The sequence below is a fragment of the Orycteropus afer genome, unplaced genomic scaffold (assembly GCF_000298275.1).
Source record: "Orycteropus afer afer isolate SDZICR_OR568_19922 unplaced genomic scaffold, OryAfe1.0 scaffold00128, whole genome shotgun sequence".
In the NCBI taxonomy this organism is placed as follows: domain Eukaryota; kingdom Metazoa; phylum Chordata; class Mammalia; order Tubulidentata; family Orycteropodidae; genus Orycteropus; species Orycteropus afer.
Window position 1 is genome coordinate 8341047 of NW_006921715.1, and position 17929 is coordinate 8358975.

General features: G+C 50.9%; 1 protein-coding gene across 1 annotated transcript in view; it reads left to right on the plus strand.

The window, feature by feature from the left end:
- The window catches only part of PACS2 (phosphofurin acidic cluster sorting protein 2), an 84089-nt gene that overhangs the window by 864 nt on the left and 65296 nt on the right, over window positions 1-17929 (plus strand). Inside the window, exon 3 of the mRNA XM_007944633.1 lies at window positions 2-101. Coding sequence (XP_007942824.1) covers window positions 2-101 — 100 coding nt within the window. The remainder of the gene's footprint in view (window position 1; window positions 102-17929) is intronic.

Consider the following 17929-nt stretch of genomic DNA (forward strand, 5'->3'; position numbering starts at 1 on the left):
GGCCTGCCCGGGCCCGTGCCCGGCGCGCTCAACACGCCCGTGCCCATGAACCTGTTCGCCACCGGGGAGGTGGACGGCTCCAGTCCCAGCTGCGTGCCCAGGTACGCCCGCCGGGCCGCGCAGGTGCGGGGTCGCGTCCGCGCGCGGAGCTCCGGGCCACGCTTTGTTCCCGCGCACCTGCCGGGCCTCGCCTGCCCGCGGGGCCCTCCTGGGGCTGGGAAGGGCTCGGGCCCCCCGCCGCCCTCGTGATGGGCCCATCTCTGGGCAGGCGCGCGGCGCCGCTCTCCAGCTCCCTGCCCCGGGGACCCCGGGCCAGGCGCGGGGCCCGGGGGCGGAATGCTGGGCCGGGGAGTGTCGGGCGCGCGGCTCTGCCGGCGCCCCCCGCGGAGCGCACCTGGTGCCTGTGCGCTGCGCCCTCCACCTGCGCGCGGCCGCATGCGGCGAGGGCGCTGGCTCCGGCTCGTGTCCAGTTCGGGTGGCCCGCGTTTCCATCGCTGCAAGCCCTGAGGGCGTGGGGCTGACCTCACGGTGCGCGCCGGGGGCCGCGCGACCCTGGAAGGGGTGCCTTGAGAGGGTGCCCGGCCATTTCGATCTGGCACCAACAGCGCTCTCCCCATCGTCCTGTGAAGTTTCCCACCGCAGGAAGGTCGCTGCTTTTCACGTTGGACAGGGAAAGCGCTGCCACCCGCCGTCCCGGCAGGGGAGGCTGTGGCCGGTCCCGCTGTGCGTCTCACTCAGCTTCCACTTGGCCGATTTCCCCCTGCCTGGGTGGCTGCTGCCTCGGGGAGGTTCGGGAGCGGGCTCCTGTCCAGGGCTCTGGGTCTGGAGCGGACGGCCACCTCCGGGGGCTGCGAGCTCTCCCCACGCGAGCAAGCTGCCCCGGTCCTGAGCTGTGCTGCAGAGTTCTTCCTGGGCAGGCCCCCGCCAGTGGGCCTTTCTGGGGGTGACCAGGTGCTGTTCTTCATGGCTTCTTCAACAGGTGTTGCTGAGGGAGGCGTTGGGGGCGCCTGGGCCCTGGACAGCCAGGGCATTGCTCTCTGCTGACGCCCAGCCTGGTGAGAGCTGCCGGAGAGACGGTGGTGTCTGTCACATCTAGAATGTACAAGGCCTGGAGGACCAGGGCAGCCAGAGGTTGGGGTGGGCCGCAGAGCCAGCCCCAGTGCCCCGGGACGTCTGTGGGGCGACAAAACCAAACTCAGGAGCTTCTGCCAGGCCGGCCTGCTCTCCCTTAACTGTGCCTAGTGGCCCAGCATCCAGCCCACACCCAAGGGCCGTCCTGGAGCTCCTCCTCACGCAGCCAGCTGTCGCCTTCCCTGGGGTTGTTCTCCACATCGTGGGCACTCCTCCACCTCTTGTGCAGACTGCTTTGGGGTCCTCTTCAACTGCTTCTCAGGGCTCCCCCGCAGCAATGAAGTCTTTAACCCCAGGCGGGTACAGTGTGGCTTGAGGGGCTCTTAGTGTCGGGCCAGGCTGGCTGCAGTCAGGGCTGCCCTGGTGGAGGTTGGCATGTGTTGCTTGGGCCCCACAGTTCAGGGCAGCACTGGTGGCCAAGGGCCATGGGGCACTGGGATCTGGCTCAGACAGCAGGCGAGAGGGTAGCAGGCTGCATTCTGTAGGAGTGGACTTGCTGGCTGTGGGTGACAAGCATGTTTGTGGGTAAAGTACATGCAGCCCCACTCATAGGCACCGGCACCAGTGCGACCAGACCTCCCCTCCCTGCTTGCTGTGTGCACGCATACCTGTGCCCACCTCCCTGACAGCCTGAGTGGTGGGGAATGGGTCTGAAAGGCCAGCCTAACTGCCTGCTGCTGTCTTGCTGGGTGTTAGGTTTCTAAGAGCACCTGTTGACACCCTTGGGGCCTGTTGGCTTCTGTGTATGATTCTCTGGGATGCCACAGCTCTCTAACCCTCTTCTGTGGAGGGGCATGGGCTTGTCTGCACCTATGGCCAGTAAAACGTGGCCTCAGCTTCCTTGGGCCGGCCTCGCAGGCTGTGCAGTGGGAGGGCTTCAGGTGGCGGTATCGCGTCTGCATTTCTCCAGGCGGCTCTCTAGCGTGGTTGTGCCCACTTCAGCCTCGCCAGCCGAGGATGAGGGGCCGTGTTGCCTTACCACCTTGCCAACGCTTGTGTGAATGTTAATATCTGCCATTTGCTGGGTGGAGTGGTTCTGTGGTTTCAATGCGTCTCTGACGACTGCTGTAGGCCATCTGTACTTCAGTTTGGCAGGGTGACTCCTTGGGCCAGCTTTCTCTCCTTCTGTCTTTTAAATTGAGTCTTAGAATTTCTGTAGGGAATGGAAGTCTCGTTTCTGTGCTGAAAACGCCCCCTCCGAGCGTGCCGTCTGTGGTGAGCTCTCGGTGGCAGCCCGGTGGCCTGCTCACTGCCCTTTTCTCTGGGCTTTGGCATTTGGCCCCTTTTAGAGCTCCTTCCTTCTTGGATCCTGTGCCGGGACACTGGGCCTGTGAGTCAGGTAGGATACAGCCTCCTGCTTGTTCCCTGAGACCCCCCCCCGTTGGCACAGCACCCCTGCGGGTGGCCTTCGTCCCCTGGTCCCCATTGCTGGGATTCCCACGGGACCTGGTGCGCCCTGGCCAGGTGGTCCTCAGGAGGACTTGGTCATTTGGGACCCTTGCGTTTCCTACAGTTCTCATTTTTGTGTTGACACTTTTTTGTTAGCTTATATTTTGAATCTTTACAGATTGGACATCTTTCCACATGTTTATTGTTGATCGTTTATTTTTACTTCTGCGAATTCCTCGGCAAGTCCTGTTACATTTAAGGAGAACTGTTGAGGTGGAGCTTACCTGTGGGGGCGTGGCAGCCCACTGGTAGGATTCTTGGCTCTGAAGTCATCTGGCTTCACAGGGGCCAGAGAATCAAGATCAGCCCAAGGCTGGTTCCTGTGAGATGGGGGTCAGACAGGCCTCCTTTCCCCACCCTTTTGACCAATTGTGACACCAGCCGTCCCTCCCATGGCACTCTCTACTTCTCTGCTGGGTTCGATAATCTGTTGATGTCACCACACAAAACTCACAGACCATACTCATGCTTAGGGAGCTTATTAGGGAAGTAACAAGGTACCATTCAGGATCAGGATCAACTTGGAGGAACAAGAACAATTCAGGATATAGTTCTTCAATCAGGACACCTGCTTCTTGGCTGTTCCTGCAGGCAGATCTCTGCCACCGGGCCCTGCTCTTGGCCTTAGCTCGCAGCCTTGGCCCTTGCTCTTGGCCTTGGTCCCTGCTTGGGTACATGTCACAAAGCTCCTTATCTCCACTGACAAGTGTCCAGAGACATCCTACTCTGCCAGGAAGCCTGCTGGTCCATGGGCCTAGAAGCCTATACCATACTCTCTTGTGCCACTCTCCTGATTCTAGGAAGTTCTCAGCCCAAAGACACACTCCATTCCCACCTCTTCCTCTGGGTGGTAGTGAGGTTCCCCCTCAGCCTTTGGGATTGGCTCCCTTTAAGCCTGGTGGGAATGGCAGAACTGACCAATCCCCTGCCAGGGTTTCATATGCTTTGTTTGCACAGTCCCCTGCCCATAAGCGTTCTGTGAACCCTATTTGCATTAGTAGGCTGTCCAGTCTCTTTGGTGGGCCACAAGCACCATATTTGGATAGTGCCACCCAATCATTTGGTGGCTGGCTGGGCCACACAGCAGCGATTGGCTGCACCACCGCCCCTTGTGCACAGCCACCATTCACCTGTCAGTATAGGCTTGATGATGAAAAGCTTCCACCAGAGCCTCCAGTCTGAGACAGACTACAAAGACCTGGGGAAGTGCTCCTGAAAGTTGGTTGTTGAAACCCTGCAGATCACAGCGCTCTGACCCTGCTGTGCCTGAGGTTCCCGAACCAGGGATCATCTTGATGGTCACCAAGAGCAACGAGCTTCCTGCAGCAGAAGGCCTTGTGTGAACCAAGGCTTGCCCTTGTAAGCCATTCCCCTGTCAAGACGCATGTTCCCATTATGCCAGTCCAACCCGGTGCTGCCCAACCGTGAGGTGGCCGTTGGTCTGCCCTCTGTCAGCGCAGGTGACTTTTGTCTGTCCTAGAACCTCTGTGAATGGAATTGCATGTCCTCTGTTGGTCCTGGCTGTTTTCACTCAGTGGACTGTGTTGGTGTCCACCTGCATCGCTGTGCATCGTTAGTCCTTTTTGCTGTGTCGTGTTCTCTTGTGGGAACAACCACACCTGGTCCAGTCTGCTGCTGTGGGGAGAGCTGAGGGGCTCCTGGGCTCTGATGGATTCTGTACAGGGCTTTGTGTAGACGTGGGATGGCACTTCTCTGGAGATGTGCTGGGCTGCAGGAATGGCCTGTTGTCTCAAGTGGTTACCCCGTCATCTATCAGTGGCTCTCTGTCGTGTTCTGCGTTGTCAGTCTCCTTCATTTTAGCCCTTCTGAAAGGACCTCTGGTGGCATAGTGCCTAAGGCATCTGACTGCTAACCAGAAGGTTGGTGGTTCGAACCCACCAGCCATTCTGCAGAAGGAAGACTGGGCAATCTCCTTCTGAAAGATACTGCCTGGGAAACCCAAAGGGGGTTGCTATGAGTCAGAACTGACTCGATGGCAGTGAGTCTGGTTTCTGGTTTTAACGGGTGAGCGAGACGCACAGCCAGAATGCTCTTTACCAGCAGTGGGGGGGTTGTTCTGCTTGGGACACGTCGTCAGGAAAGACCAGTTGGTGGAAGAGGCCATCGTGGTTGGTGAAGTAGTGGGTCTGTGAAGTGAAGGGACCCTCGGTGACGCTGACTGACACAACAGCTGCAGCAGGGGATCAGTTACGCCAACAATCGTGACAATGCTGCAGGACCGGGCAGGGTTTCATACTGTCACACGTGAGGTCACTGTGAGTCAGAGCTGTCTCCACGGCAACTACCTCCACCACCACCACCAACTAAAGTACGTGATGGTTTCTCCCTGGGGTTTGAATGGTGTTAACCCAGGCACTTCCGGTGCTGAGTGTGCTTTCAGGTACTCCTTGGCCATGCCTTCCTGTCTGAGACGTGTCTGTCACTTTTTGTTTGAATTGGGTGGTGTCTTGCCGTTTTCTTGCTGTGGTGTGGGACTCTGTCTGGGTGCTGGTCCTTCCTCAGACACATGGGTCAAGAGTGTTTCCCCCGATCTCGTTTGCCACCTTAATGATGCCTCCTGATGAGACCTGGTGCCTCGTTTTTTCATTCTGTGGCCTGTGCTTTTGGTGTTCTAGGAAATCTCAACTTTGTGAAGTTATTTTTCTGATACTTGTCACCGCTTTACAGTTTTAGCTTTTATGTTTAAGTTTGTGATCCATCTTGAGTTAATTTGAATGTGGTGTGAGGTAGGCATTGACCTCCCATACAGCTTTTAGGATCAGCTTTTTATGTTCTAGCAAAGGCAACGTTTGGTTGATGATTGGAAGGTTTTTGACTCCATGGGTCAGGTTGGGGAACACTGACTTTGGGATGACACTGAGTCTTTGAATCCATGAACAAACTCACTCTTCAAGTGTTTTGAAAGTTGGGAGTGATGCTGCGCTCAGGCAGGTGCCTCTTCCGTTGGAGTCTTGTGAGTTACCAGTCGTTGGACATCTCCGACTAAGGAGGCCTTGCGTGGGACGGTGTGATGCTGCGCTCAGGCAGGTGCCTCTTCCGTTGGAGTCTGAGTGAGTTACGGGCCTGTGCTGGTTCCCTAGTGCTGCTCTGACAAGAATATACCACCAATGGGATGGCCTTAGCAAACATGAGTTTATTCTCTCATAGTTTGGAGGCTTTGAATCCAAGTTCAAGATGCCAGGCTCTAGGGGTTGGGTGAAAGCCCCTCAACCTTGGGGTCCAGCTCTGCCTCCTGCTCCCGGCCCACTGAAGCTAGAGGCGTTTCTTCACTCAGACAGCTGCTGGCTGCTGAGGCTGACAAACCCAAGGTTGACAAGTAAAAAGGCACAGTCCCGACGTTACCAAACCACACAGCAGGCCATTAATTTAAGTCCATTGTAAGTCCCAAGGTCGGCAGAGCATGGCAGGCTGCTGAACAACGACACGGCTTTATGACGGGTCCAAGCGTACCATAAGCTAGAGACCATTCCCCAAGGTTTCTCCTTACATACAGGAAGCAGACCACATTCCCTAAGGCAGCTACTCAGCTGCTCACAGTAGATTCCACCATGGAGTTGATTATCAGTCTTATCACAGGGAATTCTACATCCAACTGCCCAGCCACTCAGCCAGACCCCGCCAAGTTGACGCACAGACTGGACTACCACATGGTCATTGGACATCTCCGACTCAGGAGGCCTTGCGTGGAACGGCGTGATGCGTTGCCGGTTCGACACCATCTCTGTGGTCCTTGCTGAGTCTGGTGTGCTGTGGCCAGTGTCTTCCATCTCACAGAGCCTTCGTTTCCCTTGCTTTGTTGGCCTCTACTTTACCAACAATACCATCTTTTTCTACCAGTTGGCCTTTTAGACGATATAGTAAATGTGTCTTTGTTGCTAATATACAGAAATTCAGTTCATTTTTGAAGCCAGTAACTTTCCTGTATGTCTCAGTTCCCTAGAGTTGCCATCAGGAAACACCACAAGTGGGAGGTTTTATGGAATTGGAGAATATGGTTCTGGAGGCTAAAGTCCAAAGCGGCGTCTTGTCCTGTCGGCCCTTTCCGTGGGCCTCTGTCCTGTCCCCCGTGACTGCCAGGAGTCCTTGGTGTGCCTCTGCTGCTTGTGGGTAGATGGGCCTCCCCTGTGACAGGGTACCTCCCCTGTGTCACAGGCATCTCCCCTGTGTGGGTGTCTCCATAAGACACCATGCAGAAGGGACTGGGCTTAGGGCTCACTCATTAACATAACCACCCCCGTCCAACACAAGCAGGTGCACAGGTCAGGGGATCAGATTCCTTATGTTTTAAGGGGACATAGTTCAATTCATGACACTGTGCTTTCTTTCTTTTATTTTAACTTTTCTTTCTTTTGTTGGCGAGAACACATACAGCAAAGCATATGCAGTTTCTGCTCGTGTGGAAAAATGACATGGCGGGGCACCTCACCTCCTTCGACTGCTCAAAAGGGAAGGCGTGCCATGACCGACAGCCCAAGGCTGAATTCTGTCAAGTGGAGCCCCGACATATGTTCCCGCTAGAACCTTGTTCTGATACCAGCCGTCCCTCCCCCAGCACTCTCCTGCTCTGCTGGTTTGGTAACTCATTGCAAGGTCCACATAGCTTTCAGACGATACTCATGATTATGGGGTTTGTTAGGAGGTAGCAGGTAACCATTCAGGTCCGGAATAAATGAAGGTCCAGTTCTTTGGCCAGGATGGCCTCTTCTCGGCCATGCTGTAGGCACGCCTCGCTCAGCCCCTTGGTCCAGCCTTGGCCGTGCTCAGCAACGGTTCCAAAGCCCTCTCAGCTTCGCCAGTCAGCACCCAGCAGTACCCTGCTCCGCCAGCAAGCCGGCCTGATGGTGCCTGCCGTCTCGCCTCAGCGAGGAGCCTCCCTTGTTCGCAGCTTTTGAGTCTCAGCATACCTGTGAGAGTAAGTAAGAAGCCCTTTGTGCCTTTATCTTCCCCCAGTTTAGACAGCCAGTGTTTAAACTCATTTGTAGTTTGGTGTGTTGTACTGGGGGCTTGTGTGTGGCTGTGAGGGTAGAAGTTATGCCACCGCTATTTCAGCTACTGGCAGGGTCTTCCCTCGTGGACAGGTGTCAGCGGAGCTTCCAGACTGAGACAGATAAGGAAGACGGAGGGGCCGGTCTGCTTCGGAAAAAATTGGTCAGTGAAAACCTTATGACTGGCAGTGGGACACTGCTGTAGGGTAGAAAGCACTCACGTTACAACCGGGGAAGAGTTGCCTCAAAGTAGAGGCAGTCGTAATGACATGGATGGAGTAAAGCTTCTGGGACCTTCATTTGTTGATGGGGCACGACCCCAGATGGGAAGAAACAGCTGCAAACATCCATCGATAATTGGAACGTGGAATGTGCGAAGTAGGAATCTAGGAAAATTGGAAGTGCCACTATGAAGTGGAACATAAAAAGAGCGACATCCTAGGTGTTAGTGAGCTGAAATGGACTGGGGTTGGCCATTTTGAATCAGACAGTCACACGGTCTACTCTGCTGGGAATGACATTGAAGAGGACTTTGGTGCAGTGAGTGACTTGGTCTGACTTTTCGAGCCGTGGTCTCTGTGGCTCCCACCACATAACTGGGTGGGACTATGCAAGTGTGAGGTGCTTGTGGCCCACCAAGGGGATTGGATAGCTTGTTAGTAAGTAGCTGAGGGCCATGGCACCTTGTGGCGGTGGGACTGTGCAGATAAGGTGTGTGGAGGTCTACTGTGGGGATTCGTCACTGTGGTCGTCCCACTAGGCTCACAGTGAGCCCAGAGGCAGAAGAGGGATCTCACTGCCATCAAGAGGAGAAGAGCCGAGAGTGGAGTCTGTCCTTGACCCGAGGTCCCTGCACTGAGACGGTAGCAGAGAGATCGGTGGCAGAGAGACCGACATGAGACACAGTGGCGGGCTTTCCAGTTTACAGAGCGAGAAAGCTGAGTGCCTTTGGGTGGGAGGCTCGCTGGTAGACTGGGCCACCTGTGGGCAGAGCTAGAAGAGCTTAGTGACACTTACCTGAGCGGGAGGCCAGGCCAAGAGGCTGAGGGCCAGAGAAAGGCATGCCTGTGGGTAGGGCAGAGGGGAGGCTGTCCTGATCCAGGTGTGTGCTGCGTGTTCCTGAACCTGTTCCTTCCCTAAAAAGTCCCATAACTGTAAGTATGGTCAGGAAGTTCTTCGTGACTGTTGCACCAAATTATCAAACCCAGCGGAGAAGTAGAGTACAGTGGGACAGCTGGTGTAAGAATTGGTGAAAAGGGCAGGAGGGTGGTAGCACATGACTTCCCCTGTAGGAATCAGCCTTGGGCTGTTGATGGCCATTTTCTCTCCCCTTTATGAAGTTGAAGGAGGTCAGAGGAGGACACTGCCCCCATGCCCTTTGGCAGGAATGGTGTCATGTTCATTGGCAAAAAGAACATTTCAAGATCTATGTTAAAGTCCAGTGCTGTTAGTGATAGGATGATATCCATACTCCTACCAGGAAAACCCAGTCGCAGTGTCTGCGACGATGGGCTCAGGTATAGGAAGTTGTGAGGCTGGTGCAGGGCTGGGCAGTGTTTCGTTCTTTAGTGCGAAGGGTCACCGTAAGTCGGAGCCGACTTGACGGCACCAAACAACCACAACCAGGAAAATCAGTTAATATGACTTGTTCAAAGTTAGGCACCAACCACTAAGGCTAAAGATGAAGGAATTAAAGATTTTAACTAACTTCTGCAGTCTGAAATGGATCAAACATGCAATCAAGATGCATTGCTAATTACTGGTGATTGGAATGTAAAAGTTGGAAATGAAGAAGTATTGGTAGTTGGAAAATATGGCCTTGGGGATAGAAATGACACTAGTGATTGCATGATAGAATTTTGCAAGACTGATGACTTACTCATTACAAATAACATTTTTCAACAACGTAAACAACAACTATAAACGTGGACCTCGCTGGATGGACCACACAGGAATCAAGTCGACTACATCTGTGGAAAGAGATGACAGAGAAGCTGAATATCGTCAGTCAGACCAGGACCAGGGACCAGCTGTAGGACAGAGCATCAATTACTCCTAGGCAAGTTCAAGTTGAAGCTGAAGAAAATGAAAACAAGTCCACGAGAGCCAAAGTATTATCTTGAATATTTCCCACCTGAATTTAGAGACCATCTGAAGAATAGATGTAACACATTAAACACTAATGACTGAAGACCAGATGCATTGTGGGAGGACATAATACATGAAGAAAGCAACAGGTCATGAAAAAGATGTTTGGTGCCATTGAGTCGGCTGCTACTCATAGTGAGCCGACGTACAACAGAACGAAATAGTGCCTGGTCTTGTGCCAGACAAAGGACCTAGCTTAAAAAGACAAGAAGGAAAAAAGGGCCAAAAATGGATGTCAGAAGAGACTCTGACACTTGTTCATGAATGTAGCTAAAGCGAATGGAAGAAATGACAAGGTGGAAAAGCTGAACAGAAGATGTCAAAGGGCAGCTTGAGAAAACAAAGGAAAGTGTTGGAATGAATGTGCAGAGACCCGGAGTTAGAAAACCAAAAGGGAAGAACACACTGAGAGAACTGAAGAAAAAACTCACACTTTGAGTTGGACTATTGAAGGATTCTATGGGCAAGATACTGAACGATGCAGGAAATGTCAAGGGAAGATGGAAGGAATACGTCACTAGACCAAAAAAAGAGTTGGTTGACATTCCGCCATTTCAGGAGGTGGCATATGATCAAAGAATTGATGGTATTAAAGGAGGAAGTCCAAGCTACCCTGAAGGCACTGGCAAAAAAACAAGGGTCAGGGAATTAAGAGACTACCCATTGAGATGTTTCAACAAATGGACGCAGTGCTAGCCTGTGGGCTAAGTCAGTGGATGCCAGTGGAACATGTCCGAACTCAGCCCGTCTCTTCATTGCTATGCCTCCCCAGCTTCTCATCTCTTGTCCCTAAGTGGTTGCCCCAAGCCAGCATCCCATGCTGTCTACTCCCCGGTCCCTTTAACTTCCAGTCCTGGAAGGAGTTCTTCTGATAGGCAGTGGCTTTTCCTGCGTCAGTGTGTCCAACTGGCAAAATGCTTGAAATTCAAAATTGAGACCAGTCCTTGTTTTCCATCTGCAGGTCCTCCCTTCCAGTGTGAATGTCAGTCCTCCCAGCAGTTCTGGGTGCATCTGCATATCCTTTCAAATGCAGATTTCCCAACTGAAGGTTCTGGGTGTGGCTCAGGTTTTTGACTTAAGCCCTCAGTACTCTATACACAGGGCTATTCGGTTGAAGCAAAAACTTTGTGTTTCTTTTGGGCAAATCCTAATCCTCCTCGGAAACCCAAGGAGGGGTCACTATGAGTGGGGTCCGACTGGACGGCACATAACAACAACAACAAAGTCAGGTATTGGCTGATCGTGGTGTTTCATGCTCTCTGTTGTCTATAATACCTTATATTCATATTCATCATACATGAAGGTCTGTTGTAAAACACTGGGAAGGAAAAACAGCAGTATTCATAGTACATTCAAATAAACACATAACCTTTTTCAAACAGGCCAATGTCATCTTCTCCAACCTTGACTATCTTCCCATTCACAGGCATGTAGCCTTGGGCCTCTCGCCGGATAGAGCCAGAAGATTCTGGCTCCTTGTCAGTCATCTTGTCCAGCCGGCCTGGCTTTTGCCCTGGGCCACTCCAGCTGTGGCTTTTCCCTACTCAACTGCAGCATAACATCTTTTCCGTTCCTTTCAGTCATTGCAGGGAACAGCAACCAAAGTAACCATCTGAGAGTGGAAAGTTTCACTTCCTGTGCCCTTTGTTCCTTCTCTTACAAAGACCCATGCTTCCATGAGCCTAGGGCCATTGCAACAATTCCTGCTCCTGACACCAACTGAAAAAAATGATGTGGGGCTTCTGACCTCCTCCAGTTTCACAGTGGGAAGGAGAACCAATATTAGTAGCCCAAAGTGGATTTCTGCGACCTGGACATACCTCCTCTCTTGACCCTTTTAACTGATATTGACACCAGCCACCCCTCCCATAGCACTCTCTACTTCTCTGCTGGGTCCAGTAATCTGTTACAATGGCCACACAAGAGTCACACAATACTCAGGATTATGGGGTTTTTTTTAGGGAACTAATAGGTTATAATTCAGCATCCAGAATGAGTCAGGATTCAGTTCTTCAGTGAGGACAGCCTCTTCTCAGCCACGCCTGTAGGAAGCCCTCTGTGGCCTCTCAACCTCTTGGTCCAGCCACTGCCCTGCTCAATCAGGTGTTACAAAGCCCCTCTAGCTCCACCAGTAAGCACCCAGCAACACCCCGTTCTGCCAGGAAGCTTCGACCCAAAGGTGCTCTTTTTTTTTTTTTTTTTTGCTCCAGGGGTTGGTAAGCCTAACTCTCCCTCCAAGTGCCCGGATGTTAGAGCTCCGTCAGCACTCAACGACCACGCCACACACCAGGGTACCCAATAGGAGATTTTATTAAAGAGGCAAAAGGGCGCCTGCGCCGAGGAAGGACAGAAGAAGAAGAGGAGAAGAAGAAAGAAGAAGAGGAGAGAAAAAGAGAGAGGAAGAAGAGAGCGAGCAGGGGAGAGGGTGGTCTTATATAGACCTGGGTTAGGAGGTTGTACGTCCAAGCTGGGGGAAGGGGTCTTAACCTATCAGAAGCTATGTTGCCTTTTAAAATTTGCACCTCGCAGGAAGCTCAGTTTCCACTTTCTTTAACTGACTTATGACCTTGGGTGGGGCATCAGGGAATGAAGAAGAACCCAGAAGAGCCACGCAAGATGGTGTGGCATATCTCTAACACCGGAGGCACCTCATTCCTCCAGAAGGCCTCCTGCCTGAAGGCTCTCAGCTCTGGTTCTGGGGGTTGGTGAGCCTGGCTCCTCCAAGTGCCCGGAGACACCTCATTCCATCGCAGTCCTCAGCATTCTTGCTCCGTGGGTCAGGAAGCCCACCACACCGTCTCCTTCCAGACTCCTGGTTCTGCCTCTGCTATCCCATTTCTCTGCCACTGCCCCTCGCTGTTTCTGACCTTACAGCTCTTTGGCTCTTGAGTCTAGGAGGTTCTCAGCAAGGGATCCCAGCTCCACAAGACACACTCCACTGCTGGCTGTCCTTTCATGGTGGTAGCCAGTCTCCCCCCCTCTGCTCACTTCTCTCTTCTTTATCTCTTGTAAGGTAAGAGCTGTGAGTCAAGGGTGGCTGTGACTCAAGGTAAAACCCACCCTAATCCTGCCTCAGGAACACATGTTGTTGTTGTAATATGCCGTCCAGACATATCTGACTCATAGCGACTCCTCCTTGGGTTTCTGAGGCAGTGTCACTACAGAAGTAGATTGCCCAAACTTCCTTCTGAGGAGTGGCTGGTGGGTTTGAACCACCAGCCTTCTGGTTAGCACATATTGTTGTTATGTGCCATCAAGTTGGACCCAACTCATAGCGACCCCTCCTTGGGTTTCCGAGGCAGTAGCACTATGGAAGTAGATTGCCCCATCTTCCTTCCGAGGAGTGGCTGGTGGGTTTGAACCGCCAGCCTTCTGATTAGCAGTTAAGTGCCTTAAGCACTATGCTACCAGAACTCCCGGTTAGCACATAGTGGTTAGGATTTACAACACATATGGCGTTTGACTGCTGACCAAAAGGCTGGCGGTTCAAACCCACCAGCCACTCCTCGGAAGGAAGATGGGGCAATCTACTTCTGTAGTGCTACTGCCTCGGAAACCCAAGGAGGGGTCGCTATGAGTTGGATTGACTCGACAGCAGTGTGTTTTTTTTGTTTTTTGTTTTTTGTTTTTTGTTTAGTCACAAGATGGAGGATAATTAGATCAGAAAGGGGAGGGTGTCTTGGTTCTCGAGTACTGCTGTGACAGAAATACCACAAGGGGACGGCTTAACAAACAGGAATTTATTCTCTTAGAGTTTAGGAGGCTCACTCATTCTGCCGCTGAGTTGTTTCCAACTCATAGTGACCCCTCCTTGAGTTTCTGAGGTGGTATGTCTATAGGGGTAGATTGCCCAATCTTCCTTTCAAGGAGTGGCTGCTGGGTTTGAACCGCCAGCCTTCTGGTTAACAATCAAATGCCTTAGGCACTACGCCACGAGGGCTTAGGAGGCTGGAAGTCCAAATTCAGAGTGTTGGCTCTAGGGGCTTGGTGAAGACTCCTTGACCTTGGGCTTCATCTCTGCCTCTTATTCCGGGCCCACTGGAGCTGGAGGCATCTCCTAACTCAGGCAGCTGCTGGCTGCTGAGACTGATGAGCCCAAGGTTGGCAGGTAAAATGGCACAGTCCCAAGAGCAGCAGGCCACATGGCAGGCCACTGGTTCAAGTCCAGGAACAGTCCCGAGATCGGCAGGCAGCACATCAAGCCACTGCTGAGTGGGCCAAAGCAGAATCTCAGTGTGCCGAAAGCTAGAGCCCTTCCTCAAAGCTGCCCCAAGTGTGCTGGCAGGAGGCCACACCCCAAAAGCAAGTTCTTAGCTGCTCACTCGCAACAGATTCCAGTCTCATCACGGGGAAGAACTGCGTCCCACTGCCCAGCCACTCAAAACCATGGTCAGCCAGGTTGATACACAACCTCACCTACCACAGAGAACAACCACACAATAGTGGGAATCATGGTCTAGCCAACCGGACAACCCCAACCCTCACAGGTTCCATGCACCTTATTGGACTGCTAACCAGAAGGCTGATGGTTCAAACCCACCAGCCACTCCTCGGAAGGAAGTTTGGGAAATCTGCTTCAGTAGTGATACTACCTCAGAAACCCAAGGAGGGGTCGCTATGAGTCAGGTCCGACTTGATGGCAGTGTTTGGTGTTTTTGGTGCCCAGTCATTGTGTGGGCATCATAGAGACTATGGCTAGAAGGGCCATAGTGAGTAAGTCATTATACCACAAACCTTCAAGTTCAAGTGCGGCCATCCACATCCTCCTTTTCTGAATTGTTCCTCCCCTATTAACATAAATTCACTGCTCCCCCAAATGTCTGTCTGGTGTTTCAAGTTGCTGTTCTAAATTTGATCCCATATAAACCAAACTCACTGCCATTGAGTCAGCTCTGACTCATTCCAACCCCTCTTGGGTTTCCAAGGTGGTCAGTATTTACAGAAGTGTATCACCTCATCTTCCTTCCACGGAGCGGCTGGTGGGTTTGAACCATCAATTTGCTGGTTAGCAGTCAAAATGCCTTAGGCACTGCCCCACCAGAGTCCCTATGATCCTACATAGATAGTTCTTAAAAGGTCATAACGGTCAAAGCAGACTTTTTTCACTAGTTATGCTAATCTGTTATTTGGTTTTAAGAAGACTTCAGGGGATTTTTTAGTTTAAGATTTAAAGATTATCTCTGAGCAATACTTTCAGGGGTTCATCCAACCTTTATTCCTCTAGGAAGTCTAAATTCCAGGATAATTTGAAGTTCTCTTCTGCATTTTCCCTCTTTTGATCAGGATTCTTCTATAAAATCTTTGATCAAAATGCTCAGTGATGGTAGCTGGACACCATCCAGTTGACTGGTCTCTTGGCAAAGGAGACAGTTGTCCAGGGAGGCAGCTGGGGACACATTCCATAGCCTTGTATTCCTGATGCTCCTTCTTCCTGTGTTCCAGGAGAACAGAGACTGGTTGTTGTGCAAGCTTTTGAGGCCCCAGGCATGATGCAATCCACTAGGAGGCAGAACAGAAGCACTAACCATGTTATGAAACCAATTAATTGGATGTCCATGAAGCCATGACCCTAAACCTCCAAGGAACCATATCCCAGGAGGTTTTTAGTTGTACACAGCAGCCTAATTAGCTACTCTTTTTTCCCCTTCCTGTTGTTGTACACATGTCTATCACACAACTTTAGACAATTTAACTTTTGACAGGTGTACAGCTTGTTGACAGTGCTTATAGTAATCAGCTACACAGCCCTAACCCTTAATGATTGTGCTGTTGCCTTCACTGTTACCCGCCCCCTTTCCCACTCCTAGTAACCACTCGTAAACTTTGGTCTCCATACATTAGCCTTTTCTTATCTTTCTGTATAGTGAGGTCATACAATATTTGTCCTTTTGTGATTGACTTATTTTTGTCAGCATGTCTTCCAGCTCTGTCAATACTGTAGTGTGTATCAAGACCTTGTCTTACTGGCTGAGTAGTATTATTCCATGTATGTCTGGACCACATGTTTATCCGCTCATCTGTTGCTGGGCACTTAGTTCCTTCCACCTTTTGGCTCTGGTGAATGGTGCTGGAGTGAACATGGGTGTACAAGTCTCTGTTTGAGTCCTTGCTTTCAAATCTTTTGGGTGTGTACCTGGGAGCGGGGTTGCTGCAGCATGTGGTGGGTGTGTACCTGGGAGCGGGGTTGCTGCAGCATGTGGTAGTTCTGTTTTTAGTGCTTTAAGGCGCTGCCACACTTTTCCATAATGGCTGTACCATTTTTACATTCCCACCAGCAATGGGTAAGGATTCCAGTTTCCCCACATCCTCGCTAATACTTGTTATTTTCAGTTTTCTTCTTTTCAGTCTTAGGCATCCTAGTGGGAATGAAATGGTATCTCAATGTGGTTTGATTTCCATCTCTCTGATAGCCAGTAAGACTGAGCATCTGTTCATGTGTTTGGTGGCCATTTGGGTTCTGTCTCTGGTTGATTATCTACTCAAGTCCTTTGCCCATTTTGTGATTGGTTTATTTGCCTTTTTATTGTCAAAGTGTGTGTGTGTGTATGTGTGTGTTGGTGATTGGGTTCTTGTGTATGTGGCTTCCATGTTGTCAAAGTGTGTGTGTGTGTTTTGGTGACTGGGCTCTTGTTGTGTATGTGGCTTCCAAGGCTCCCATTCAGCAGCTTGTCTGTCCACTGTTTTAGTGTTTGGAGGAACAAAAGTTTTTAATTTTTATGAGATCCCATTTAGTTATTTTTTGTTTTGCTTTTCTTTTGTTTGTTAGATAATCCATTGTTAAAATCAAGACCTGATTGATAGCTTGACCCTACTTTTTCTTCTAAGAATTAAACAACAACAACAACACAACAACAGTTTGCTCATTTAGATCCTTGATCCATTTTGAATTTGTTTTTGTGTGTGGTATCATATCATTGTATTTTCATTTATCCCATAAATTGTTGTGGTGTAGTAAATTACAGAGTGTGGCTTTTTCAGCTGTAAGTCTTTGTAAACTCCATGGTGGAATTTGCTGTGAGCAACTGAGTAGCTCCTGATTGTTAAAGTTATCCACCTGGGATATTTCTGTTGGGAGCAGCACAAAGTAATTTTCTGGGAAGTTCACTCTCTCTCAGGTGTATGGAATTCGGATGTTGGGATTGGTTAGTTTGGCCGCTCTGCCAGGCTCAAAAGGAGCCCTCCTAGAGACAGAAGTAATCTCCCATTGCCCGCTGAGAGACACAAGAGACATGCATTGCTGAGAGAGATATGTGAGAGACATACATTGCTGAGAGATACGAGATACACACTGCTGAGAGAGAGACCTCAAGAGACACGTGCTGGTGAGAGAGACCTCGAGACACGCACTGCTGAGAGAGACTGAGTGTGTTCCTGAACTTGAATTGTAGTCTGGTGCTTCCCTAATAAATCTCGTTATCTGTGAGTTCTGTGTGGCCACTGCAGCAAATTATCAAACCCAGCAGAAAGGTAGTGCATGCTGCGGGAGGAACAGTTGGTGTCAGGGTTGGTGAAAGTGCTGGAGGGAGGCAGCATGTCTGGCCTGGCAGGAGTAGGCCTTGGGCTACTGATGGTGGTTCTGTCTTCCTCTTGTGGGGTTAGAGGAGGTCAGAAGATGTGGCCTCCCTGCTCGTTTGGCAATGTTGTCTATGGATTATTTTATGTTTTCTAAATATATAATTATGGCTTTGGCAAATGACAGATTTGTTTCTTTGCAATCATCATACCTTTCCTTTCTTTACTGTGCTGGCCAGTACAAAGGCCCATAAACATGGTTATGCTGAACCCTTGCTTTGTTCCCAACCTTCGGGAAAGTTCCCAGTGTTTCACCATTCAGTATGATAATCACTCCTAAGTTTTTTAGATACCCATTATGAAAGTTAAGAAAAAGTCCCGTTCTATTCATGGCTGTTGTTTGTGTTATTAAAATTGTGATTTGGGTGAAAGTTTACAGAGCAAATGCACTTTCCATTCAACAGCTCGTACGCATTTTATTTTAGGACATTGACTACAATCCCCACAAGGTCACAGCTCTCTTCCCACTTCCTCCCTGTGGTTACCTTTTCCCTGTGTCCTTTCCTGTGCATTCCTGCCTCAAGCTATCTCCCTGTGCAGATGTTGCCCTTCTGAGCTCCCACGATCGATCCTTCTAAGGAGCACGTCTGATCTCCCACGATCGATCCTTCTAAGGAGCACGT